At 36.0% G+C, this 27,971-nt stretch overlaps 2 protein-coding genes across 4 annotated transcripts in view; both read left to right on the top strand.

The window, feature by feature from the left end:
- Positions 1–567: 567 nt before the first annotated feature.
- LOC130949525 (uncharacterized) lies at positions 568–1,083 on the top strand. Its single transcript, XM_057878216.1, has one exon. It carries the CDS (start codon positions 568–570, stop codon positions 1,081–1,083), a length of 516 nt encoding a protein of 171 aa, XP_057734199.1.
- Positions 1,084–17,082: 15,999 nt separating this feature from the next.
- The window catches only part of LOC130950643 (uncharacterized), a 37,083-nt gene continuing 26,194 nt past the window's right edge, over positions 17,083–27,971 (top strand). For 2 of the 3 annotated variants that reach the window (XM_057879198.1, XM_057879196.1), the window contains exons 1-14: positions 17,083–17,324; positions 17,784–17,969; positions 18,269–18,358; positions 21,170–21,243; positions 21,446–21,601; positions 21,779–21,899; positions 22,083–22,138; positions 24,621–24,675; positions 24,785–24,841; positions 24,964–25,065; positions 25,200–25,280; positions 25,383–25,435; positions 27,552–27,621; positions 27,890–27,953. In XM_057879198.1, coding sequence (XP_057735181.1) covers positions 17,220–17,324; positions 17,784–17,969; positions 18,269–18,358; positions 21,170–21,243; positions 21,446–21,601; positions 21,779–21,899; positions 22,083–22,138; positions 24,621–24,675; positions 24,785–24,841; positions 24,964–25,065; positions 25,200–25,280; positions 25,383–25,435; positions 27,552–27,621; positions 27,890–27,953 — 1,270 coding nt within the window. In that variant the 5' untranslated portion in view covers positions 17,083–17,219. The remainder of the gene's footprint in view (positions 17,325–17,783; positions 17,970–18,268; positions 18,359–21,169; positions 21,244–21,445; positions 21,602–21,778; positions 21,900–22,082; positions 22,139–24,620; positions 24,676–24,784; positions 24,842–24,963; positions 25,066–25,199; positions 25,281–25,382; positions 25,436–27,551; positions 27,622–27,889; positions 27,954–27,971) is intronic. The other variant, XM_057879197.1, reaches the window with a different exon arrangement.

Here is a 27,971-nt window from a genome sequence, read left to right as displayed (position 1 = left end):
TTGAAAGCCAAAACCACCAACAATCAAGTGCTAGAGTGTACCTAAAGCACCCAAGACACAAGATTTCTCTCAAAACCAAACTATAACACTCAAAATGCACAAGGGCACAAAAATTGGGTAGGGAAAATTGAGAGACTTACCATAAAGCTTAGATAGAAAGGACGAGCTCGGCGGTTTTCACTGCTTCTCACGCAGCATCGAGCAGACTTGAACCGGTTCAATCGGTTCGACTGTCGGTTCGCAGTTTTTCACGATTTTTTGCAGAAAACATATTTTTTTACTCGGAAGGACCTACTGAGTCCAAAAATCATATGTAAATCCCCAAATTCTCATCCTAACTTTCTAGAATCTAATTTGGGCATTTAAATGATTTTATTCATAAAAACTCTGATTCTTACATCGGGGATGCTTCAACCACTTGAAATTCCTCAGTGGAAGGGGGAAGGAATCTTAATGGATTTTATGACCGATTTACCGAGGATTAGGTCGGGATTTGATGCGATTTAGGTGATTGTGGATCGCTTAACCAAATCTGCTCATTTCCTGCCTATCCGAGTGAACTGCTCTATGGAGGAGTTAGCAAGGTTGTATATAAATAAGAACATTAAGAAGATTCGTGCGAGAATGTTAACTGCTCAGAATCGACAGAAGAGTTATGTGGACCAGAGAAGGAAACCATTAGAGTTTGAAGTAGGAGAACATATATTTCTGCGGGTTACACCGACAACTGGGATTAGAAGAGCAATCAAGACCAAGAAGTTGAATCCGAGGTATATAGGACCATTTGAGATCCTAAGGCGATTCAGGCCGGTGGCATGTCAAGTTGCCTTGCCACCTCATCTATCTAACCAACATGACGTATTCCACGTGTCACAACTCCGTAAGTACACATCGGATGCGGCTCATGTATTGGAGCCTGAATTGGTCGAGTTGAGAGAGAGCTTGACTTTCCAAGTGACACCGATGAGGATTGACGATGCCAGTGTGAAGAAGCTGCAAGGAAAGAAAGTTCCATTGGTTAAGTTTGCTTGGAAGAGGGCAGGAGTTGAAGAACATACTTGTGAATTGGAATCCGAGATGTGAAAGGATTATCCCAAACTTTTCTCAGGTAATTCAAATTTTGGGGGTAAAATTTCTTATTTGGTGGGAAAAATGTAAGAACCGAGCTTAATTAACCGTTTAATTAAGTGATTGTATTGCCCTAATTTGATTCCAAAATGTTAGAGTGAGAATTTGAGGTTTTAAACATCATTTTTGGACTCAGTAGGTCTTTCTGAGTCAGAAAATGTGTTTTCTGCGAAAAACCGTGAAAAACTACGAACCGGCAGTTGAACTGGTTAAATCGGTTTAAGTCTGGCCGGTTCCGCGCAAGAAAAAGTGGAAACAGTAAAAAACCTTAGAAAAACATTAGAAATGGTAAATCGGGCGTTAATTTTAAAGGTTTGGCCCGAAGTTGGGCCAAACGGGCTAAAAATGCTAACAGGTTGGACCGGACCCAAGTTGGACCGAAGTCCAACATATATAAGGGTTCATTAATGAACCCAATCACTCATAACACACTCAAACACACCCACAGATTGCTGAAGAGAAGAAGAAGAAGAGAAACCCCAAGAGTACTATTCATCCTCTTCTTCTCTAGCTAATATCTTTAGCTACGGTACTCCGATTTGCGAGCCGTCAACGGCTACACGTTCCTTGTGACGACCTATACAAAACCCACCCAAGAAACTGGTAAGAAAAACTCGAATCTTTCTCAGTTTTTCTCCTCAAAATTTTGGGTACCTAGTGCATTTGAATAAGTGAGTTTTTGTGATTCTTGGTGTTTAGGTTCACTTTAATCCTTGCTTGGCTTTAGGTTTTGACATCCAAATCTGTTGGAAAAGGTAAGGGGCTTTGAAATCTTGTGAACTTTTGATTTATGTTGAGCCCTAGGTTGATTTTGTGATGATTTATATGTATATAGCTTGATTATTGTGAATTTGGAGCTTGTTGGTGCTTGTTGGAGTTACATTGGTGGTTCGATTTTAGTTGAAAGCTCATTTGGTTCATAAAGGGAATTGGCCAAGGTATGGTTTTGGTTTTCTCTGTGTAGTATATAATATTCATGGACACTTAGGCTAGTGACCCATAGGATAGTTTTGGATTTGAATGGTTGTTAAGTTGTTGAATGATGGTATATGATGATTTTTTATGATTTGATGAATGTTGAATTTAATTGTAATGCTTGATGTGGATATGATGAGGAGGAAGGATTGTGAAGTTGAGGAGTGAATTGTGTTGATAAATGTGATATTGTTGTTGATTGATTGGTAATGTAGTTGGAAATTGTAAATAAGGTTGGGTATATGTAATATATTGATGTGATGTTGTGAATGAGGAAAGAGGAAGGAAAAATGTGGTAAGTTTGGTGTAATATGATATGGAGGGTTGATTTTGATGAAAAGTAGAGTTTGGATTTGGTTGGTTTGGTTTTGGTTGTGTTTTATAAAGGAATTGAGTAAATTGTGATTTTGGGTAAAAGTTAATTTTTGGTGAGCTTTGTCTGATCATAACTTTTGCCTTGGTTTTCAAAATTGAGTGAAATTTGTTTAGAATTAAAAATCTTTGAAACTCTTTAAATCGATATAAAGTGTGTAAAATTTGGAATTTTGTAGAGGAAGTTATGACCATTCAAAGTTGGTGTTGAAAATCTGAAATTTTGCAAAGTTACAGAATTCTGTGTTTTCTAGTATGTGTGTACGCATAGCCTTGTGCGCACGCACACTCTGCGAAAATTGTGACATGTGCGCATGCACACACCTGTGCTTCCGCACACGCAGAGGCAGGCAATCTGCTTGCAGCGCTGGCACAGCTTGTGCACGCATACACCAATGGAAAATTGTAACTTCTGCATACGCACAAACCTGTGCATGTACACGTTGGGAAGGCCAGTCTGTTGGGGGTGCTGGCACAAGTTGTGTGAGTGAACAGACCTTGTAAGTTTTGACACCTGTGCGTACGCACACCCCTGTGCGTACGCACACTTTCAAAAATTTTCCTGGGCATGCGCACGCACACCTCTGTGGGGACGCACATGCCCTGTTTCTCAAATTTTGCTTTGTTTTCAACCATTCTACCTCCCCAACAAGGTTGTAAGCTTCTATAAAACCTTTTTAAGACTTTTGGACATATTTTTGGATAATTGAAATGGGAAAGGATTTTAAGGGTCTTAGACGATATTAGTTGGAAAATTTAGAAAATGGAAGCCCAGGTTTCTGGCGTACTGAAGGTGGTTTAATATTATGTGCTGAATGGTTGATGAATGAGATGAGGATTAAGTAACTGTTGAGTTCACAACTGAAATGTGAATGAACAGTGGTTGAAAAGAGTCGAAGGCTCTGAATGAAGTGATGGATCCATCTTGTATTAAAAATGTTTGTGAAAACCACTGCACTATTTTTCATTAAGATTATGAGACGCTATGCGCCCGGCAGGGGCTGAGGTTGGATCCCGCCTGTCGAGGTAGCGGCGGCGGCGTAAGGGTGGTGGTTCATCCCGCTTGCGCTTAAATGTGAGGTCGGTGGCAATAGATCCCGCTCGCAACCCTTCGGATCATCAGAGTGTATAGCAGCAAAACCCTAGATAGTGATCCGAGCACTATATCTCGGGGGTTCCCACACCATGATTCCGAAGGGCAACATCTCCCTGGAGATGTGTCGGGTTAGAAGTTGAACCGATAATGTGATATCACAGCCAGTAGGACAGGCATTCATCATGTGCATTTTCTATTTGTTTGTATGCTTTGCCGACTTAAGATTGTTTGCCTATTTGTATAACATGCCTAATTGCTACCTGAATTATTGCTTATTATGCTCCTACTTGTGTTGTACTTGCATTGTATATAATTGTGCTTTCTACTGGGATTGAGGAGGTTCGGAAGGCGGAGGCGATGGGATCGCATGGAGGGTAGGCTGGTGAAGGTTGTGGGACAGCGGTGTTGGTTTAGATTAGAATCCCTTAAGATAGAATACCCTTTTGATGTTATGGTTTAAGTTTTGTTAAGGCTCTATATATTATGCTTATTTGGTTTAGAATGCTTTAAGCTCGAATTCTTGTGATGGAAATGGAGTCTAGGATTGTCTTTGGTGTCCCGGGGTCTTATATCCTACATTATTGGGCACTGTTATCATAATGAGAACCTCCAGTTCTCATACCATATTTCTGTTGTTGTTTTCAGATGCAGGTCGCAACCCACCATGGTGAGTTGTTTTATTGGTGACAAGAGCGGAGGATCTGGATACCTCTTGGAGTCTTTTTGATTTATTATGTATATTCTCTCACTTTTGTATTTTAATTGGCTTAGAGGCTTGTATTTGAGGGAACAAAATTTGTATAAGCTGTTTTACTATCTGGTCTCATGTATTGTCTGTATATGGCTAGCAGGCTTAAACTCCGTGAGCCGTGGCTAGATTCTTATGATATTATACTATTATATTTTGTTGTATTACATCTGTTTTCGTGAGCTAGTAGCTTCGCTACTACGTTCTGTGCTTTTCAAATCCTGTTTTTGAGCTATATACTTCATCGGGCTTCTAGATAATATTAATTCCTTCTATATAGTATATGTATCAACTTAAAACTATCGTAACCTTTGATTAATCTTTGCTTTACGACGCGTGGTAAGGCTTAGGCTAATTAAGGAGTTACAGCTCACATCCCAAGGACCTAGTTGAGAAATTATGCACTGTTGAATCTTCTAAGGACACATCTCCATCTATAGCATATTCAACAAAAACCTCCATCTCTAGCTTTGAAGAAGAATGAAAGATAGGCGTTGAAGAAATCTTCTTCTTATGGCGATCTATCATTTGTTACACCTGTTCCATGTCAATGGCCAATTCGACCAAATCGTCCATGATCGCGTAACGATAACGTTGGACCTTATTTGCAAGTTATTCACGTAATCCAAACAAAAATCGGTCCATAAGAACCTCAGGAGTCCTTTTAATATTAGCCATGTCCATCAAATATAGAAATCCCTTGTGGTACTCCATCACTTATTGTGAATCTTGTTGTAACTTACAAAATTTTCCGAAAAATTCGTTGTGGTATGGTGATGGTATTACTCGATTCCTCATGTGGTATGATGATAGCACAAACTGGCTCCTCATGATTTTCTTCATCTTCTCTCAGCCGCAAATTGGGCTCTTTCCGTACCGTCTTCTAGATCTTCTAATTCAGTCCACCATATACGGGCAGCATCGGAAAATTTAGCTTGTACCAATTGAACCTTCTTTTCCTCTGAAAGGATGCAATTTGCAAAAATCGATTCTACCTTCCTTTCCCATCTGAAATATGCTTCAGGATCATTCCTCCCTTTGAATGCAGGGATTTGCAACTGAGAACCCTTTTCGTATATGAGCTTCCTTCATCATCACTATCGTAATACGCAATCATTTTTTTGCGACTCTTTTTGTTCTTTGGTCTTTTTTTGGGGACTCTAAGGTGAATTTGTAGAAATTAAAGAGAAAAAACAAAGATTAAACAAAGACCCATGGAACGTGTAGATAAATAAGAATTTACCTACGACCTGTAACTGATATCAGATGATGAGAATTTAATTGGGGATTAGGGGTTATATCACAATAGATAAGGATTATTCAATAAAGGGCATACCCAAAGACACTGCGGAAACATAAAAGATAGATAAAGGTTTTCCTGCTAGACCTCTAAGAAACCTGTTCTTAGCAACCTAGGTCACTAGAAGGATTTTCCCTACTAGACCTTCAAAGAACCTGTCCTTGACAACCTAGATCAGAGGGATGAAAATTGAATCACTCAATCTTCTCCATGCAACAAGCGAAGCAAATCACTCACCTCACTTAATCACACAATAAAAACGTGTATAAAGCACTAAGGAAATTTTATTCATCAAAGTTATATAAATTGTCTCACCAAAGGTGTTTAATAGGCCCCTAACAAACTAACTAAAAGATAAGATAAGATAACTTAATTTAAATCTCCTAAAGATAAGATAACTAATTTAAATCAGATTTGATCTTATTGAATTAGATCAGATTTGATTTAAATTTTTAAAATCCTAAGATATGATAACTAATTTAAATCAGATTTGATCTTATTAGATTATATCAGATTTGATTTAAATTTAAAATTCCTAAAAATACTGCTAAGCAAATTAGAAGTAATTCAAACCTTCCAACAAACTCTAACAGCAAAATAAATTAAAAATAAATTACTAAAAATTTGAAAATTAATAAAAATTATGCCTCATATTGAATTTGAAATGCTTTATTGGGCTTTTTGTTGTCTTGCCTAAGCCCAATAGGCCTTATAAATTGTTGCCCTTTCAGCACCACTGTTTTTGATACAGACTTTTGGTCTTCTTGATGTCCAAGACTGGCATGGCACAATTCTTCTAGAATTCAGATCCTTGAATATGACAAGATTATCATTCCGTCCCTTATCTCTAAGATGACAAAAATGTCCTCCTGACCACATATCAGGGAAGGTTGTGGATGGGATGGGGATGGAACAGATTGGGAATTAGGAGAAAGGGGGAGGGGGGTTTGTTCTACGCTACACTTTTTTTTTCTTTTTTCTTTTTTTTTTTGGTTCGAATTGGGGGGTCTACGCTACGCCTTTTTTTATTTTTTTGGTTCAAAACGACGTCATTTTAAGGTTCTGAAGAACGGAAAATGTCTCAGGGAGTACTATGAGTCCCGAAGTGCAATTTTAGGGACGAATTTGAGGAATTATTAATTTCAGGGATTACTTTGAGGATCGAATAGAAGTTCAGGGACTACTTTGAGGCTTAACTCATGTGAATTGTGCTATAAGTTTCAATGAATGTATATTTGATTTGCACCAATAATAAAGTTGATACGATTGTTCTAGTATATAGAGTTCTCAACAGATTTTATAATGAGTAAATAGTCATTTTTTGATCATATAATATTTGATCACAGATAAAATTAATTAAAAAATTTAAACTAATAATGTATTTATAAAAAATAAATATTATTTGATAAAAATATTAATTATTGAAATTGAAGCTAATTCTCTTAATTTTTTTTTAATTTTTAAATTATTTCTATTGTATTATCTTCAACTTCAATCTTTTTTTTTTCTAATCAAAATCAATCCCTTTTAAAATCAAAATCAGAACTAAAACTAAAATCAAAATCAACCCTTGTCCTCACTTTTTTCATTCTCCGTTTTTTACCACTTTTGCCGTCTCCACCTCACTTACTCAGATCTATCCCTTATCCCAATGTCTCTCTCACTTCTTCTTGCCACTAGCCTCGTTGCTGTCAAATCTACTCTTTTTTGCCTTCATCTCATCTTGTCATTTCTTAGTCTTTCTTGCTGTTGACTGCTCCGGTGAAAAAGGTAGAGCATACGCGTAATGGAAAAGGATATCAGAAGTGTGTGCATGATGGGCGAAGCCTTCCTTGTCGTCACAGCCTTCTTCCCTTTAACTTTTTCATTCATTCTTCTTTGCTTTACTATCTTTCTCACTTGTTTTTCTCTAGTTTCATTTTTAGCATAAGCGGTCTGACAACTCTTCTTTCATTAGTAATTTATTCTTCTAATTTTTTTTGTTATTTTTCCTCTTAGCTTCTTTCTTTTTTTTTGTCTCTCTTTGTTTATTGTGTGTATGTGTTGTATTGATGATGATATTGGCATTATTGGCATAGTAGCTAGTAGTGTGAATACGTATTTTTCCTTCTCTATTTTTTTCTTTTTTTTTGTATGTCGTGTTTATGGTGATGGCGGTGTAACAATGTGGACATAGTAAGAAATAGTGAGAAAGAGAAAGATTTAGAAGATGTGAAATGAAATAACATCTCCGAAATACTCAAAGGCAGCTCTGTTTCTTGCATCAGCCCAAAAAGCCAGCTTAATCGATTGATCATCCTCGAGTTCAAGCTCAAAAAAGAATTCTAATTCTTCTCTTTCATTCTTAACAAATATTTTCCGAATTCCTTTACATCTTCTTGTTCAGAAACATTTCGCACTTCTCTCGTAATGTAATTCCTCACATCCTTTTCAATAAAATTTAACTCGCGGTGACCCCCAGCTGCGCAACAAATGATTGGTAAGTTTTGCTTGGTCTAATACCAGCCTCCTCGTTATTCTCTATTGTACGACAAATGGACATGCTTAGTTCCCTGTGCTATTTGAGCATCTCTGCTTTACTTGGACAGCAAGTGTGTGAATGATGCAGCACAACCTTTGAAATAATCCAAGCACCAACATCCTTCAATGTGTGTATATAAATTCTTGCTGGACAGTTTAAACCGGCTGTGGGATTTGTCTTCTCGGTCGGAGATATTTTAGATTTCCATTTTCCCTCTAATAAACCCCTATTTTATGATTCATCTTGTGCTTAAATTGAGTGTTTTTATCAAATCTTCATCCACTTATTCATGTAAATTGTATGGTTTTACTATTCCTTCCTTGTTTTATGATATATGAGAAAACATGTTTCCGATGCTTTAAAAATATTAAATTTAATTATCCTTTATTACCATTCGATGCCGTGATTTGTGTGTTAAGTATTTTCAGGTTTCATAAGGTAGGAATGACTTAGAGGACAGAAAGAAAACACACAAAAATGGAAGAAACGCACAAAAGGGTGTTTTTTTTTTAAGAATCAGCAGCGACGCAAACGCATGGACGACGTGACCGCGTGCCTTGCGCAAAATGGCATCGATGCGAACGCGTGAACGATGCAGACGCGTGCCTAGTGCAGAACGTAATTGACGCGGATGCGTGACTGACGCGGACACGTAACGGACGCGGACGCGCGGAAAAGCAAAACTCCAGATGACGCGAACGCGTGACCCACGCATACGCGTGACAGACGCCACGTGTAGAAATTACAGAAAATGCTCTTAGCAATTTCTGAACCCTCTTCTGGCCCAGATCCAACTCCAGAAGCACAGATTAGAGGCTATAAATTGGAAAATCCATCCATTCATCAACAACAATTCATACGACTTTCAAATTCACAATTTTAGGATTAGATGTAGCTTTTAGAGAGAGAGGTTCTCTCCTTTCTCTTAGGATTAGGATTAGGATTTCTCTTAAAGGAATTAGGATTTCTTCTTCTCAATTTTCAGGTTCAAAGTTCCTTTTACTTATTTTCTCAATTTGGTTTATGAACTCTTTATGTTTGGATTGCTTTTCTTTTATTAATGCAATTTGAGGTATTTTAGATCTATGATTTTTATTTAGCTTTTTATATTCTTGGCTTTAATTGATTAATTGGAGACTCTTGAGTTATCAAACTCATCATGATCGATAATTGTTATTTTTGCTAATTAATTTGAATTTGAATAACTCTAGTCTTTTCTTAGGAATTGACTAGGACTTGAGGGATCAAATTAATTAGTCCACTTAACTTTCCTTTATTTAGTAAAGGTTAACTAAGTGGGATTAAAAGCCAATTCTCATCACACCTGATAAGGATAACTATGATAGGACTTCTAATTCTCATACCTTGCCAAGAGATTTCTAATTATTAATTTATTTCCTTGCCATTTAAATTACTTGTTCTCTATTTCAAAAATCCAAAATATACCTTTTTCCATAACCAATAATAAAACACACCTACCTGCAATTCCTTGAGAAGATGACCCGAGGTTTGAATACTTCAGTTATTTATTTTTATTGGGTTTGCTTAAGTGACAAACAAAACTTTTGTATGAAAGGATTTTCTGTTGGTTTAGAAACTATACTTACAACGCGAACTTATTTGTGAATTTCTTTACCGATAGAAAACCGATCGTCACCCTCTCTGCTACATGTAATCAACTGATTCTTAATCTCGTTTCCCTTCCTATTTGTGCTCCGAACTCTTGTAGAAAAATCTGCAACCTTGGCGTAGTCCCTGTAAAATTTTCAGCATCTTCAAGGGTGGTAAAGGTCATTCCAACCTTGAGAACAAACTGGTCATCAACATCACAGAGAGGCTGCAGAATACACCATGTCAAAAACTAAAAATACACCCAATAATTTCTGATCTAAGACTCTCAAACGAAAATAACTCAACTAAAATAACAAAAATAGCCATAAACTATAAATACACCCACACTTCCCCTAAAATACACCCAAAATTTTTTGATCTACACCCGAGCATCTGCTATAAATTGCAGATAATTAATCAAAACTAATACATTAGATTCAATCCATAGATTTATGTTCACGCATTAATTTCAAAGTCAATGTTCACGAATTATTCAGCTAGACAATGATAGACGAATAACTACATCAAAATTCAAAGTAATCATAATTAGCTGAATGTAAATCAAACCTCAGAAACTTCGTTAGATTCAAATTTAAAATCCACTTCACCCTGATTCAGCTGACAATCTGAGGTTGAATCATCCATTATCTTCAAAACGAGTTCAAACTTTGATTTCAGAAACCAGAAAATTGAAAAAGAATGAAGCTAGAGTTACAGAGAGAGGAACTGACGTCAATGATGAAAAATAAACCAGTGATAAAGGAGGGAAAAAGAACGATCGAAAAGGCAGAAAAAAACGCGCGAGAAGGAGAACGAAGAAATTTGGGAAGAAGGAGAACGAAGAAGGAAACGAAATCTTTTAAAATTGGAAGTTATATATTCGCGCAATCTGTTATATAGCGCGTGAAAGCTACGTAACACTAGGAGCGTGTTTTGGGGTTAGTCGTTAATTAGACTTGTAAGGCTTACAAGCCTTAATCGCTTGTATGCGAAAAGTTTCTGTAAAAATATTTAGAAACATTATTTATCATCATATTGCTAAGTTCAATCAATTATTTATAATTTAAAATATAAAATGAACATATTAATCACATTTTATAAAATATAATTTAAACTCAATATTAATCATTCAAATTAAATGATATAACTTTTCATTATTTTTCTATCTTCGAAACTTTAATTTCAATTTATAAGATAACTAATTATAATAAAATTTGTACCTAAATATTAATTAACTTAAACTTAAAGTATTTATAAATATCAATCTAATCATTTTCAATAAATTAATTTCCAAGAGTTCGAATTAATAACACAAGCCATTCATAATAGAATTTATTTAAATTAAATTATACAATTCTTTCTTATTTTTCAATTACTAAAATTATAATTTCAATTATATCAAATATCCAATAAAGATTTTTATGAAACTCCATTTAATTACCTTTAGTAAAATAATTTTCTTAAAGTAAAATTATCAGCAAATAAAACAAATCACAAATAACTAATTATTTGATTTTCAAAAACTAGGGTTGTTACATTACTTGCATAAAGGCTCTAGTCATGAAGTTCAATTCAATAAATTCTAACTAGAAATTATGTTTTAGGGCATTTTAGCGAATTTAAAGTAATTGTTTAAGAATAAATGATTATGTTTCAACAGATTAGAGAAGTAAAATGATTTTTGAGTCTTTTTGGTGAAAAGAATTTGGGAATTTTCAAATAGTACAGAAAAATCTGCACTATGGTAGATTTTTTGCCCAACTTTGAAGGGCATAATTTGACGCCCGAAATTTGAAAATTTATGAAATTTATTTTGAAATGAAATTGGAGATGTCTAGTTTTATACCATTGAAGAACGGAGTCAAAATGAATTTTGTACTAAAAGTTATGATTTTTTGAGAAATTGTGGTTAAAATTGAATTCTGCAGATTATGCAGCAAGAGTAGTAGAACTAGGTTCTGCGCATAGGTACCTATCCTGCGTACGCATCATTCACGAACCATTAAGGAACCGAGTCATGTTCCGCACGTACGCACAAAGCCTGCATACACACCAATGTGCAGATTTTTCTAGAAACGCTAATTTTGAACTGTTAAACTTTTTCGGCAAGCTTGTAGCCCTCTGTAACCTCTATATGGACTGATAACTATTTTAAAGGCTTTGAATATGTCAGGAGTGGGTATAATGAGTTTTATTGAATTTTTTCCCGATAAAAACTTGTTAAATGAGATATCAATATTCTGAGGATGGTGGTTTGTCCCGCGCCCACCTTGAGTACGGTAGTTTTATCCCGCTCACGGCTTGAGAATAATTAATCTTGTGATAAATATGATTATATAGAATTGTGATTATAATTGAAATATGAGTATTGTATTGGAAAGGATGTGGGGAAGGTGGTAGGGTACTCTTCCTCGATTTTATTTTCCCATATTCTCTTGTTGATGTGAGAAAGGTAGTAGGGCACACTTCCTCAATTTATTCTCCCACATTTTCTCTTAATTATGTATGTTGGATGTCAAAAAGGTGGTAGGACACTATCTCTCGATATTTTTTCCCACATTCTCTCTCTGGTTGCAAGGTGAAAAGACACTCTCCTTCGTTTTATATGGCTCGGCCTCACAAGAAAAGGTGGTAGGGCACTCTTTCTCAATGTGTTCTCCCTGGAGATACTTCTAGGAGAAGGTGGTAGGGCACACTCCGTCGATGTATTCCTCTTGGGCATGCGTAATAGAGAGACCATGTTCGAGTTAGTTATCGAATGTGTCGAATTTTGGAGAAAGGAATAATTTAGAGAATAAATTCATAAGACAAGCAATGATCACTACCATAAAATAAACTTTCTTTTATTTATCTTTCTATGACAATTTTGAAACCCCTCTACTGAGACCTTCGGGTTAGGATCTCACCCCCTATAGTCCAATATTTTTCCAGAAACGGACAAGGAACCCTATAAAGAGTTTACTGAGCATTTGGACGTGTCTTACTTTATTTTTCTGACTAAAATTGTATTTAGTTATTGTTTTCCCTCGCTTTTATTATTGTCGTAATTTTTTTGTACAAAGGGATAGGATTTATAATTTTGTAATATATGTTTGTATATTACTTGTATAAATTATTCTTGTAAATGTAAAAAGTATTGTGATGATTTGTATGTATGTATGTATGTTTGTCAAGCATAATGCTTAGTTTTTCATGCTTTCACTATTGAGGATCCGAAAAAGAAAATCAATTAGGAAGTGTTGGGAGTGCACCTTCACAGCATTGATAATACTTGTATGACACAATATGCTGACTTATAAGAGGTAATTGGACATATGAATGATTGATATTTGGTTGTAGGAGATTTTAATGCAATTATGGCAGGGCATGAGAAGGAAGGAGGTAGAGAGAAATTAGTCCAATCGATGCAAAATTTCCATGTTTTTGTTAATAGAGGAAGACAGGTGGATGTGGGATTGGCTTTGGCGCCAAAACCCATGGACTTCCACAAAGAGGCAAATGTGCCATTTTTTTCTCTAACAGAAATGCGTTGTAAAGAAAAGATCCACTTCCCCAAAATCCTTGGATGTCAAGGCTGATTTTGTGTATGTTTGTGCGTCATTATTTTGTTAAAAAAAGATCTTTTTTCAATAAAAAAAGATCTTTTTTTATTTTTTAACGTGTTTGGCAAACTTCTAGTAGTAAAAGTAAAAGCACTAGTAAAATAAAAAAAAGGTCTTTTTTGAGAAGCTGTAATTTACATCTTTTTTTAAAAGATATTTTTTCCTAAAAAAAAAAGACGTTTTTCATGTAATAAATAAACAAAAAAGTACTTTTATATTGTTATACCCAAACATAATTGATAGATAAAAAGACCTTTTTACATGAGATATCCAAACATAAAATTACTTTTGCTTTTCAATAAGATCTTTTAAAAAAAGATAACTCGAAAAAAGATCTTTTATTAGAAGTTCACCCAAACAAGCCCTTTGTCCAGGAGTTGATGAAAGTTGCCTTCAGCACGTGTAACAACACATATTTTGGAACTTAATTTCATACTTGTTAGTGCTTTATGAATCATGAGTTATGAAGCGGACAACATGTGAAATTGATTTCATCTTTTTTTTTATTGGAGTATGTCTTGTACGTTACAGGAAAATATCAATGGAGTCCAAATGGACTTGATTATATATTTGTGTTGCAAGCTCTTCGAATCACACGTCATTTAGACTTTTAATGAAAATAGTAGAATGTATATGGGCTACTAAGTTCCCACCTCTGTAGACGTGTGAGATGTGGTAATTTCTAAACCTAAGTAACACAACTTTGGTATTTGAAAATAGTATTTCAAAACTATCACCGTGAACTTCAGAATTTAGGAAAGCCAGTACAACCTTTATGTTATCCGTTTCTAATACCACATCGAGAAAATACTTTTGCCTTGCAAATTGCGGCCCCAAATACGTTGATCTGTGGACACAACTCCCAGACTTTTTCATGCAAATTGTTCTAGAAACTGGACGTCATACCTATCGGGCAATGGAATGAAGCTCTGATACTACGCCAGCCATTTCTTATATAATAAGTGGTTAACATTGTCGCAACACAACTACTGACACAAACTTTGGAGAAGTACTTTTTTAGCATTACTACAATCAAGTATCATACTACACAATTCCACATTGGTTATTGGATCAGACTGAATACAAATAATAAGTATATCATTAGTAACCATAACTTTCCACGACATAGGCACACCCCTTATAATTGTGCATAGCTGAGCCCATATGGGTCTAGTTCTTGCACCTAAGTGAATTCAACTTAAGGAATATACCACATCAATCAGTAAGATCTGCTTACTTTTCAACAAGATGTTGCACCAAAAGTCCCCACTAAGGCATGAATCCTAGAAATGTGATTAGAAGATCCACCTTGCGTTTCCTCTTCTGCCCAATGCTGCCAACCTACAAGTCTTTGGTGTACATTCATGTTACTAAATATTCTAAACCCAAATAGAGGCAACGAATGGTGAAAATATATCAAGAGCATAGACAAACTAAATAACCAACTACATTATATATGCATGGATCTTACTTGGGAATTTGCCTGGCAACACTCGGGATCAGAGAGTAGTTCCGAAAATGCCTTGCTCGAAGAGGGTTTATTTGGGCAGCAAGATCGGCGATGACCAAGTACACCACAAGAACTACATTTTCTCTTCTTTGGTCCTTTGTTGCCAGGACAATCATTATCTCTCCCAGTGCCTTTTGTGTGCACAGGGGCCGGATCATTAACCCCACAACGAGCCGGATTGATGCTTTCAGTATTCGACTCTTGACCGACAAACATACCATTCTTGACTTCTAGCATCATTGTATCCCATGCCATCCTTTCAGTGAAAATTTTTATTTTAGTCTTCATCCCTAAGATATGCCACCTTTGCTAAATGCTTGCATTGGTCTACAAAGGTACTAATCCTGCTGCGATACTAAGAAAATCATTGCCTATATCATACACTTGTTTATCTTTAAAAAGATTTCTCTTTGCCCATTTGCACCACCTCCTCAGGACAAGACTCTGCTGCAAGGAAATATCCATACCAACCAAAATCATAATTATATGCACGCATGGGAGCCCATATGACTCCATCCTCTTGCAGCTACATCTGAAAGTCCCCTCGCTTGGCATATGTAACACTTGACAAGTGGCCTCCGGTCTACGATACTTCTGTATGACATAGCAACAACTCGTGTCACAATCTTGTCGCTCTACAATGTAAAATCTTACGGCCTACTTAAGAAACTCCTGAAATCCATAGAAAATGTCACGGGTATGTACGGTTGTCGTTGACATCTCAAGCTTTGGGAAATATTGTCCGAAGATCTGGATCCTTTAGCATATCCCTAACATATAGAAAGCATAATTTCTTAAGGAAGAGACAATACTATCTCCTCTTTAAGAATTTGGCTTTGATCCAAAACATGAGTGTTGTCTCTTGTATGCATCATGCAACATATCACCAAGAAAGTCTTTTTTTTCAAACATTAATGAAAAATAAAAAACAAAAGATAAATCAATTTAAATTGATAGCAAAGCATAACCGCAAATGTAAGAGAGAGATGGACGGATCCCCAGAGATTCTCAAAGGCCTTTATCAAGAGTCCACTCCACGTGTCCGCATTTGTGCCGCTCAGGGTGTATTTGCGCTACCACTGTGAACCACCACGACCCGTTCAGTGCCACCGCCACCCCGTCCATCCCCACCCCAGCCACGGCAGATAACAGCTTTTCATGCGCTTCATTGTACACCTAAGGCTTTGCACCATCCTCGATTCCAAACTTTCAATGATCCCCAAAGTTAGATTTCTTCATAGGAACCTCAAAATACGGATCCTATATTAGATTTTTATGCAAAAAATGAGATGTAAAATATCACAAAACTTAAACCCATGTTTTGATATGGTGAAATAGCATAAGCGGGAGGTAGGAGAACCTGGAAGGAATGGCGAACATTACCTGATGGATTCACATGCGGTCCAACTCAACTTTGTTTTGAAGTGGATGGTACGTTTTGGGGAGGTGAAATCTGATGAGACTTGAGACTTGAGACTTGAGAGTAAAGAGTAGAGACAAAATGAATTTGAAATGGTGGAGATATCTCGTCATAGAATAGCCTCTTCTTCTATTGCAAGTAGCAAATCTCTCTCATAGAAGGATCTTCGCGATGATGAAAATCCGTGAAGCTTAGTTTTCTTTTCTTTTGCTACTTTTTAATGTTCAGTCACCAAAAATAAAAGGAAGGAGAGAGAATTTGATTTTGAGAATGGATTTGTGCAGAAAAATCTCTGTTTCGACGCAGTGGAAGAAACACTATCCTTTGACTGTCACGCGTCGTAACCACCGATGATGTTAAATTGGAGGGAACACTCTTCTTTGCCTTGTATACCAAATTGCATAACTCAGTTCATATATACTGAGTTTTTTTTTTTTTTTGGTCGATGGATTGGACAACCCCTAATTCTAGGTTACATAGCACACACCCACTCACATACACTAAAGGTTCTATCACTACTCAGCTATAGCTAGGATTCGAACCTGAGATGTGGCTTATGTGAGGCCAACATATTGGTCATTGGTGCAATGCCTCGGCCACATATATACTGAGTTTAGATTATTTCTGCAGTGAGAATTTTTTTTTGCCAGTGGGCAATTGCTGCCATAAGTGACATCATACATAAATAGGTGCTGGCTTATACGACGGCCCCATTTCCAAGCCCAAAGGCCCATCCTCCCCCATGACGGAGCACGTGCGACTCACACCGGATCTATGACCGTGTCTCTCCGAGTCTGAGCCTCTCAGGCTCAAGATCTACGAGAGCTGCCGCTTCCTCTCATCCCTCTCCCTCTTTGTCTCTCTCTGTTGAGCTTCACAGTTTAACGATCACCGTTTACGACTCCTCACACTTTTGCGGAAGCGAGAGCTTCCGAGATGGCTTTCATGGCGGTCTTGGAATCCGACCTTCGCGCCCTCTCCGCTGAAGCCCGCCGTCGCTATCCGGGTGTTAAAGACGGCGCCGAACACGCAATCCTCAAGGTCACTCTTCCATGCTCTATATTTTTCAATCTAATGCTCATTTGCATTCTGAATTGCATTTTTTCTGCAACGTGCGAGATTCTGCCGCATTTTTTCCCGCTTTTAAATTTTCTAGTTCAAGTTGGAAGGTTTTGTAGCAGTGCTTGTGGTGATTGTAGGAAGTAGAAGTGTTGTGAGTTTCGATTTCCACTTCCTGGCTTGAAGATCGTTGCGATTGTGCTAATGCAGTTTGATTGGGTTGATAATCGAAGTTTGTGCCTTAATTTAGAGTATTTATCAGAAAATTAGGATTGTATGATTTTCTTTTAGAGAAATTTGGAATGATGTTTCAGATTCTTTCGGAACACACTTTGTTTCTTCTGTTAGGTGTTGAAGTGTGATGCCAGGTAGCTGCTATTTGATGCCGGCTAGAATGATGGCAGTTATAAAATGTTTACATTTTCTTGTTATTACTTGCAGCTTCGTTCATTGTCAAGTCCTAGTGAGATTGCGCATAATGAGGACATATTACGGATATTTTTGATGGCATGTGAAGTCCGAACAGTGAAGCTTAGTGTTATTGGACTTTCTTGTCTGCAGAAACTGATATCTCATGATGCTGTTTTGCCATCAGCACTGAGAGAGATTTTAGCTACACTGAAAAATGTAAGTTCTCATAACTAGTTTTATCATATAATGGTAGAAGACTTCACTCGGATCTTAATTTTTGCTTTGCCATTTGGCCATATTGGTTGTGCCATAATGTTTATTTTGTGGCCTAGCTTTATATTTGATTATAGCGACTTCTGCATCTTATTACTTTGAAATGAATGGAATGAAATAATTTGGGTCTGTGCAAGAGCTGTAGCATGATGGTTTTGTTACATTCTAGTGATAAGGCTAAATAAAGCATTGATAAGTTGCTAATCTTTCTCTTTATTTCCTTTGTTCCCTGGCTCCTGCAGCATGCTGAGATGGCAGATGAGGGAGTTCAGCTCAAGACCCTTCAAACAATATCAATAATATTTCAGTCACGTTTACATCCTGAAAATGAGGTAAGCTTAAGCCACATCAACTATAAGTGTTTACCATTTATTAACTATATTATAGGTGGAAGTTGGCTGGTACGATGACTGTACCCTCAAATTTAATGTACCGATCTAGATTGATAATACTAATGGTACTAATAGATCTAGATAATGACCATGATGCGAAATGGACTGTGTCATACTGTTGACACTTTCAGAGAGGAAGGATGATTTCCTTACTATAGGGATTGAACCTTATGCATGTTAGTAAGAAAATGATGTTATGGATCAGTTTAAGGTGTTTAGTTGTGTTACATTAGATAATTGAATAGGACTATCTATTACCCTAAAATCAGTATTACATATTTAAATTGTAATGCTAATATAAAACTTTTATCATCAACAACAACAAATTGGTACATTATTAAGTAATTAAGATGTTAAGATATTCAACTATAAGTAGAAAATTTTGGCTTTTAGCAGATATTTTAGTAATACATGTCAGCATATGGCTCCCTTTTTGTGGAGTGTTGTACCATTATAGTAGGATAAGATTAGGTGTTTGGCTCTATTCTATATATTGCACATGATCCTTTTAGAGAAATTTCCCTCTTTGATATGTTGCAAGGTGGGAAAGCTCTACTTCATTGATTTTGTTTATTTATTCCTTGTTATTTTTTTTTATTTTGTAAAGAAATTCTGTTGATTTCTTATGTTATGTCATACTTCTCTTCATCTAAATAAAGTTCTTTTACGAAATACAAATTTAAACCCATAAATAAATATAAAATCAGAAATATATTTGAACAACCACAATGACCAAACTTTATTGTTATTTCACTTACCTGGGGTTGAGTACATGGATTAATTATGCTATATTGTGCTAGAAAACTGCATATATATATATATATATATATATATATATATATATATATATAATTAATTTAGCAAATGCGATGTGCTAAATTGTTTTTGGCATTGATTACAGAGAAGTGGAGAATTAGACATCCTCCCAACTAAAAGTAAAACTGTTATGTACCAAACTAATTAGAAATTAGGGACCTAACTGTAATTGAGTGAACTATGGGCTAGGGTGGGTTTTGTAACTATCCTGCCACCTGGCACAGTTAGTGAGGGAAGCACGAGGGAGGGTCAGGAAGCAAGTGTAATTGCTAACTGAATTGGGTAAGGGAGTAGAAGAGGGGTATTAGTAGTAACAGTTGGGGGAGAGGAGGTAGGAATTAGAGTGAGAGAATAGAACAGGGCTAGGAGGGAGGCTGGCTTCCAAACCTCAGCCATCACTATCGTACTGTTCCTTGTGAGTTTCTGCATTTTCCTATTTAATAATACTACAGTAGGAGTGTAATCATCTTGATTCATTTCCTTTTCCTTCTATACTGTTTCTGTTTGTGAGAATTTCCTTTTCTCCGGTACCAGTTGTTACAGTATGAAAGTAGCATAACCACTAGAAATAAATTTCCATGGGGTAGAGTGATTAGCACGTGAAGCAAGATTTGCATCCCATCCATTTCCGTTCAAGCCATACTTGCTTTTTATAACCTTATGCCAAAGAGAATGTGGTTCTAAGGGAAAGCACCATAGCCATTTTGTTGCGAAACTAATGTTTTTTGATATCAGATTACCAAGACTCAATCCTCCTTGTTTTTGGCTAGACAACAAGTCTCCCGACTCACCAAATGATCCTGTGTTGAGTCGAAATCACCAGAACAAAGGAAATCCCTCATTATTTTCTCAATGGTTTTACCCACAGTCCACTCTTTGGTATGTGAAACAAAGATAGGAAATAAAGAGGGATACTTGATAAGCGAGGTTGAATAAGAGTGATCCTTTCTCCTGGGAAAAAAAAAATGCTCCATTCCAAACTTGAAAACACTTGGAAATCTTCTTCCCAACAAGATCTCGAAAAAGGTTGAAGTGGGATTCTGTTAGGGACTTGGGTATTATGGGGTGCTCAAAGTCCCACATTGGGTAGTATGGGATGCTTGATGTTGTATATAAGGAAAGTGGTTCTTCCCCCTTATCAGCTAGCTTTTAAGATGTGGTTTCCCACTTTCCTTAGATAAGTAACAATGGTACCAGAGCCTTGGTTGTCGGCACCATGGAAAGGGCTACCTATTTGCTGGAATAAGGTGAATACTAAATACTGATAGCCGGTAGCAAAGTGGCTGCCGCTGGGTTAGTGTGATAGAGTGATATGGGATGCTTGATGTTGTATATAAGGAGAGTGGTTCTTCCTCCTTCTTTAGTTAGCTTTTAAGATGTGGTTTCCCACTTTCCTTAGATAAGTAACAATGGTATCAGAGCCTTGGTTGTCGGCACCATACTGATAGCCGGTAGCAAAGTGGCTGCCGCTGGGTTAGTGTCGATAGAGTGAAGCTGCCGTGGATGTCGGCTCTCCAGGGGCGGTGTATTGTTAGAGACTTCGGTATTATGGGGTGCTTAAAGTCCGACATCGGGTAGTATGGGATGCTTGATGTTGTATATAAGGAGAGTGGTTCTTCCCCCTTCTTTAGTTAGCTTTCAAGGTGTGGTTTCCCACTTTCCTTAGATACTTAACAGATTCCCACCTAAAGGAACACCTAGATAAACCGGGGCCATTCCATATTATGACATTCAGCTAGAGATACTATGTCTAAGAGATCAGTTGGGTCAATATTAATCTCCGCTAAACCTTTTTAGAGAGAATAAAATAGAAATTACCTTTATTTAAATGATTGAAAACATATTTTTAAAGCCTTCAATTATTGGTATTGTTATTGTTTGGGAACAAATTTGTAAACTAAGCTATTAAATATATTATACTTAAATTATTTTCAGGATACCATGTCCCAAGCTCTTGGTATCTGTCTCAGGCTTCTTGAAAACACTCGATCTTCTGATAGTGTGCGAAAGTAAGTACAAACTACTTTTCTTATCATTTTTGTCATGAATCGTTTCTCTCAAAAGCTTAAATTGTTGCAGAGAGCACATAAGTGCTTTGGTATCTAATAATGTTGAAAATTCAGGAAGTTTTTCTCCCTGACTACTTTTTGTCCATATTAATATATTTTTTTTATCAGTCCCTCATGAGTGCTTATGTTATAATTTTTGCAGTACTGCAGCCGCTACCTTTAGGCAAGCGGTGGCCTTGATTTTTGATCGAGTAGTTTTGGCAGAGTCGCTTCCTGCTGGCAAATTTGGTTTTGGAGGTCAGCTATCTAGGACAAGTTCAGTTACCGGTGATGTTAACCGTAGCATCAATCTATCCGAGTATGTTGCACCCTGTGCTAATATAATTCCAGACCATTGTTTTAATTTTCCCAGATGAATATGGGTGTGCAAGTGCAACTTTGATTTAAGACTTGGTTGTTGGTTTGTCTCAAGTTGATTACTTTACTCTCAAGATTTGAACTTATACTGTTATACCATGTTCACTACACTGTGCAGCTCATTAGACTGTGAATCAATATCTGGAGGGCCGCCATCAATGAGGGGGACCTTAACTGAAACTGGAAGACTTGGTCTGCGCTTGCTAGAAGACCTGACGTCTCTTGCCGCAGGTGGATCTGTATGTGCTTATAGAACCTCTGTTTTCTCTGTAATAATAGATCCACCTTGTAGAAATTTTATTTTATGACAATCTAGGAATCCTTTTAGATTATAGTTTTTATATATGTAATGCATTTTTATCCTAATATTAGTTGATGACATTTTTTTACTAAATGAAATCAATCTCTCTTCTGTTTATCAGGCAGCGTGGTTACGCGTTAACATTCTTCCAAGGACATTTGCACTTGATATTATAGAGTACGAAATCTTTTGCAACTTCTGTTTTATGTGGTTCAACTTCTTCTTTGCAATGAGATATTGATTGAGATACCTGGATTTGGCTATCTTTTCATTCACTCTCTTAAATTTAAGTGAACATTGATCAATTTTTAAAATTTTTTTACATAAGGAAAATGTTGGAAAATAACTGATTACTAATTTGGTGCATCTTTATTTATTCTATTTTATCTTTCTTGTATATTGTGATACAATTGAAGTGCTCATGTTTTCAAGTCAGTAAAGCAAAAGCTGGAAACAAGATAACTTGTAACATGAAAATAATTAGTTGTAGCACATAAGTTCATCCTGTAATTTATAAATATTTTATTTTCCTCATTGATCTAATCATTCTTTTTAATTAATTCTGATTTTATTCATATGTTGTGCTTGTATGGAGTATAGGTTGGTTGATAATGCACCAACTTTGGAAATTTAGAATGAATGAATAAATTGAGAATAAACAGATGGTTAAATAATTCTTTTTTGGTAGCAAGAGAAACCTCATTACAACATAATTTACAAAAGAAAATAATTCATACATAAGATATAGCTACAACATAAAAAGCTTAGCTAGGTAACGTTGCATGCCATTCCCTTTGAATATCAGCTAAAGGAATCCTTTAAGTAGATCATGTTTTGAGCACCAAGGGAAGCCAGAAATTACTGCTATATTAAATGAATTCAATAGTCGAAAAGGAATCATTAAAGATCCTGGCATTCCTTTTGAACCATATCCGGCAGACCTACAAAAACCATGGAGTGCCATAGAATCTTTGCATTTTTATATGAGCCAAAACCTCTAAATTTAGTGAGAAGAAACTGATTTAGGTCCATAGGGCAAACCCATGATTCTATCAAGATACCAAAATCCTAATCCACAAAGATCCTGTGTACTATGAGAAAAAAAGCCCCTAATTTGAATCCAAACCACCCATTGTTAGGGGACAGAACATGGGGTCTAATCAAATTAAGAATTGCAATCCAAACAAAACCTTAATGAATGGAGGGAAATTTAGATTCCAAATAAGTTTGTTCAACGTAAAATTTTCAATGATAGGCAAGGTTAAGAATTGAAAAGAAGATTTATTATTAAAATACTAAAGGAGTCATGAGTCTGAATCTTAGTGTTTAGGTCCTTGCATAGTTGAAGATGATTAAATAAAGTAAGAACTCTAGCTCATTAGCCACTTTATCATGCAAATTTTGAACAAAATGAAAGTGAAAAACTTCAAAATGTCATCCAGAGATAATAAGTGACACAGAGTTGTAGTATGTAAGATAGGTGAGTGAGGCATTACCAACCCAAATATTTTCTGAAAATTTATTGTGAGAACCATCACTCGTAGGGAAGGGGAGAGAAGAGGAGGTAACAGGTGAGTTGAATTTTTACAGAAAAGCAAGTTTATTAAAATAGAAGAAAAGAGTACAAAAGAAGTGTGAGGCATTTTTAGTCAGAAATACGAAATTTAACAACTAAATCTTTATGTGGTTAAATCATGCAATAAAGCATCACAATCCATATGAGAGTTAGATAAAGAAACACCATTGATCAGATCATGAGCAAGCAAAAGCATGACAAATAAGTAATTTTTCCCTAAATAAGGTCAACAATTGAAAAACAGAAAAAAAAATCACTGCATATTATAGCATTTCTTGCAAAATAAAGATACCAGAACATGGCATGAAATGATAAAAGGTAAAAGCCAGTAAACTACCTTTGCCTCCTTACAAGAGCTTAAAAGCCTCAATTTAGTGTTTTCTTTTTCCCGCGTTTTTGGGGGAAGGGGGGGGGGGGGGGGAAGTAAATTTATAGCATGTGTAATTTGTTTTATAAATTGACAAATATCGAGATTAGGTGAGTGAAATGCTTTTATTGGCACAAATTGAGTGCACACTTGCGAATCTCATTATAGGCAGAAAGTTGATTAGCTTCACTTTTTTTCTTTCTGAATCAAAATTACCCTAAGTATCAAATATTATATATTATACAAACAATTCACAATGAAAAGCACTACTTTTAAAATTTTTTCCTTCGTAAAATCGAAACAAAGAAATACTTTTAAGTTAAACTACTTTAAGTTAATACGTTAATGTATCGGTTGAATATTTATTGTTTTTCCGTTTTTATATATGCCTCATGACTCTTCATTTCTCATGGAATTTCTTTGCTTATAATGCTAACGTCTATGATGAAATTGGTGCTTCTTGAATTCATTACACATTAGTTTCTGACTTTTCAAACTGATAATGTCTTTTTTAGTTAGATATACATCCGCTTGTTTCCACATACATTATTTATTGAGCTATTGAGAATTTGACTTACATATTCTATAAACTTGGTTATCCCTGTTCTTTAGAACTGTGTTGTTTGGATTGTTGAATTCCGTTTTATTCAATACAAAAATGCCGAGTCTGCATTGTGAATAAATATTCATTATGACACTTATGTAATGTTTTCCAGGTTCATATTGTCCAATTATGTTGCTGTTTTCAGAATCTTACTACCCTATGAGCAGGTGTCCATGTTTAATTGCAATTCTTAACGTTCTTTCAGGTCTTTAATGTAATCATATTAAACATATTTTTCATTCTTTTATGTCTATATTTCTTCTGAAATTTTCTCAGGCTTTAAGAAGGCAGATATGTTCACTCCTGATGACTTCCCTTCGTACCAATGCAGAGGTAATTTATGCTTTTAAACAAGATGACTATGTTTCACTATCAACATTCTTTATTACATAAGAGTTTATACTTTACATACAATATAGGGTTTGCTTTGTCATAATTCCTTAACTTGTTGACAGCTGGAAGGAGAAGCCGGTGAACCTATTTTTCGCCGTTTGGTCTTGCGTTCAGTTGCTCATATTATTAGGCTTTATAGTTCTTCCCTCATCACTGAATGTGAGGTAAGTTTAATGCCTCACAATGAGTAATTTGTGTGATCTTAGTTTGAACCTCCTAATATATCGATAGCATCCCATTCTCTACAGAATCTGATGGTGCTATATTATTCATTTATTTATTTATGTTTTATTTGCAGGTATTTCTCAGTATGTTATTGAAGGTTACCTTTCTTGACTTGCCACTATGGCATCGAATTCTTGTTCTTGAGATTTTGAGGGTAATCCATATGTTCATTGTTATTCTTTTCATTTTCCTTTCATATGGGTTATTGATTCGATCTGTCAATCTTTAATCTAAAACTAGAAATGATGGACTGTAGGGATTTTGTGTCGAGGCACGGACCTTGCGAATTCTTTTCCAAAATTTTGATATGTAAGTTAATACTTTTGTTTGTTTTATGATATTGTCCATAATGGTTGGTAGTACTGATTCATCAGTACGCCTTATAACTACTCTATCCCATTGTAGTGTTCTGTGTGCACCTTGGCAATATAGGTCATTGCTTGTCAGTACTACTCAGTACTAATGGATATTTTAACAATTTAGATTTACATAGAATGGGGAAGTCTTTCGAAGATTTGACTCAATACGGCATGTTTATATATTTAAGAAACTGATGGAGGTTTGTAAAAGGGAGTAAACCATAGTTGGTGATTTGTACTATGTAAAGCCTATGTGGCATTGCACATTTATTCAATTCTTTGGTTATCAAATGCTTGTATCTTTAGGGATGAGTACTTACCCTTGTTGTCCATGTTATTGTCAAACAACAAAAATACAACAAAGCTTTATCTCACTAGATGAGGTCGGCTACATGGATTAAATGATGCCATTGTGCCCTATTGCTGTGTTTGGTTAGTGTCCTTTAGACACAAGAACACATACACAAATAGACATAGGCATAAACATACACAATTTTTTTTACATGTTTGGTGATGATGTACAAGACACAATTGTCTAATTCAAATGTCTATTTTACACCAGCTATAACCACCACCACCATTGATTTTCAGCACCATTTTCAACCTCACTCCAAATCAATATCATCAACAATTTAATCATCAGTTCAACAATTCAAATAAAAAAAAAAACTAAAACATAGTAAAAGGTTCAACAATTAACTTTTGGTTTTTTAAAAAAACTGATACAAAAAAAAACAGAGGCAGGGAAGGAGTTGGCACAAGGGAGATGATGTCGATGAAGTGGGATGGAGATGTGACAGAGGTGACTCGATGAAGTTGAAGAAAGATGGAGGTGAGGCAGAAAATGATGGCGGCTTCGGGGGAGGGTTGCGAAGGAAGAGTAGAAATAGATGAAAAAGAGAGCAGAGGGAGGAAGGGTGGAATGAAGAGGAGGACGAAGAGAGGAGGGCATTGAGGCGTTGGTGGCGGTGGTGGTGTAATGATTGGTGATGGAGGGAGAGGACAGTGGTAGAGGAAGGCAAAGGGAGGAGGGAGGAGCAGAGAGAGTGGGAAAAGAGGGGTTAGGTTGAGGATAAAATTGGCAATTTGAAAAATAATTAAGGATGAAAGTGTCAAAATTCGTGTATTATAGAATGTGTCTCAATGTCTCTGCTTTAAAGAGGGGTACTGAAGACATGTATATTATGTGCATTTGTGTGCCAGTGTTCATAAAAAACGTGTCTTAACAAACGGTGGAAATGTGCCACTGTGTCCATGTCTTTGATGGACATGGGCACTAACCAAACACTGCCTATCATATATTATATTATGTTTACAATGAGACTGTTTACATATTGACTTCTTTTCATTACCTCGTTTATGGTTTGTTTAGGTCTTCGTCTACCTTTTGCCACTTGTATATTTCCATCTGATTCACCCTTCTAACTAGATGCTTTGCGGACCTTCTCCTCCACTTGTCTATGTTATTGTCAAAAATATAAAATCGGCCGTGCTAGAAAGCTAGAATAATGTAACCAGAATCTCTTAAAAGAAATCATGATAGTAGTTGGATGCAATGTGGTGGGGTGTACTTATTTATCTAAATATCAGTTATTATGTTACATTATTCTGCATCTAATGTCTGGGAAAAGGTTCTTGCTATCAATATGTCATCATTTCATCTAGAGTTATGCTTTCCTATCATCCAGATGGTGATTTAAGGTTCCCTTTCTGGGGTACATTTGTTTTAGGCTTTTAGCCATTTTTGACAACATATCACCGTTTTGACTAAAGAAAATTACATTTCATATAATTTGGGAAGTTTATTTAAAATAAATAGATTCTCAAAAGAATCCATTTCAGTCTTTGGTATAAACTGAAAAGAATAGCTTCTCTGAACAACCTATTTTCAACAATATAAAATAATCAAAATATAAAATCACCCTTTTCAAAAGGTGAAACAAATGCAACTTTTAGAAGGCAACCTAAATCAAATCTATCCACTTAGTTCTTTAGTGCACACACACGCATACGCACAAACAAGTTGATTATTTTGTATTCATTGCTGCTATCTGTTGTTGTCATAGGCACCCAAAAAATACAAATGTTGTGGAGGGAATGGTCAAAGCTCTTGCTAGAGTTGTTTCAAGTGTACAGGTATGATTTTGACAATGGTTTCATCCAATTTTTCAGTCATGCATTTAATGGCAGGGTACCAAGGAATGACTCACTTTGTTTTGCTTTCAATGGTGCCCAGAAAAAGGGGGAATTTACTCTCATTGTTGCTAATGCATACTTTCGTCCAGCCTTTTTATATATCATACATATGCTATTGTGAAGACTGTTAGCTAGGGTTGTTTTCTGTCCTTTTTCTGCATTGATTATAAATTGTATGTATTGAAGAAACTTTAGATGCATTCTCTAGATTCAAGAATCAAGTGAGGAGAGCCTGGCAGCTGTTGCAGGGATGTTTAGTAGCAAAGCCAAAGGTATTGATATTCGTATTT

This window comes from Arachis stenosperma, chromosome 9 (genome assembly GCF_014773155.1).
Source record: "Arachis stenosperma cultivar V10309 chromosome 9, arast.V10309.gnm1.PFL2, whole genome shotgun sequence".
NCBI lineage: Eukaryota > Viridiplantae > Streptophyta > Magnoliopsida > Fabales > Fabaceae > Arachis > Arachis stenosperma.
This window is presented reverse-complemented; position numbering and strand designations above follow the sequence as displayed.

Bases quoted from the DNA above. Each gene is read 5' to 3' on its own strand.
- LOC130949525 (XM_057878216.1), top strand. From the start codon at position 568: ATGGAGGAGTTAGCAAGGTTGTATATAAATAAGAACATTAAGAAGATT.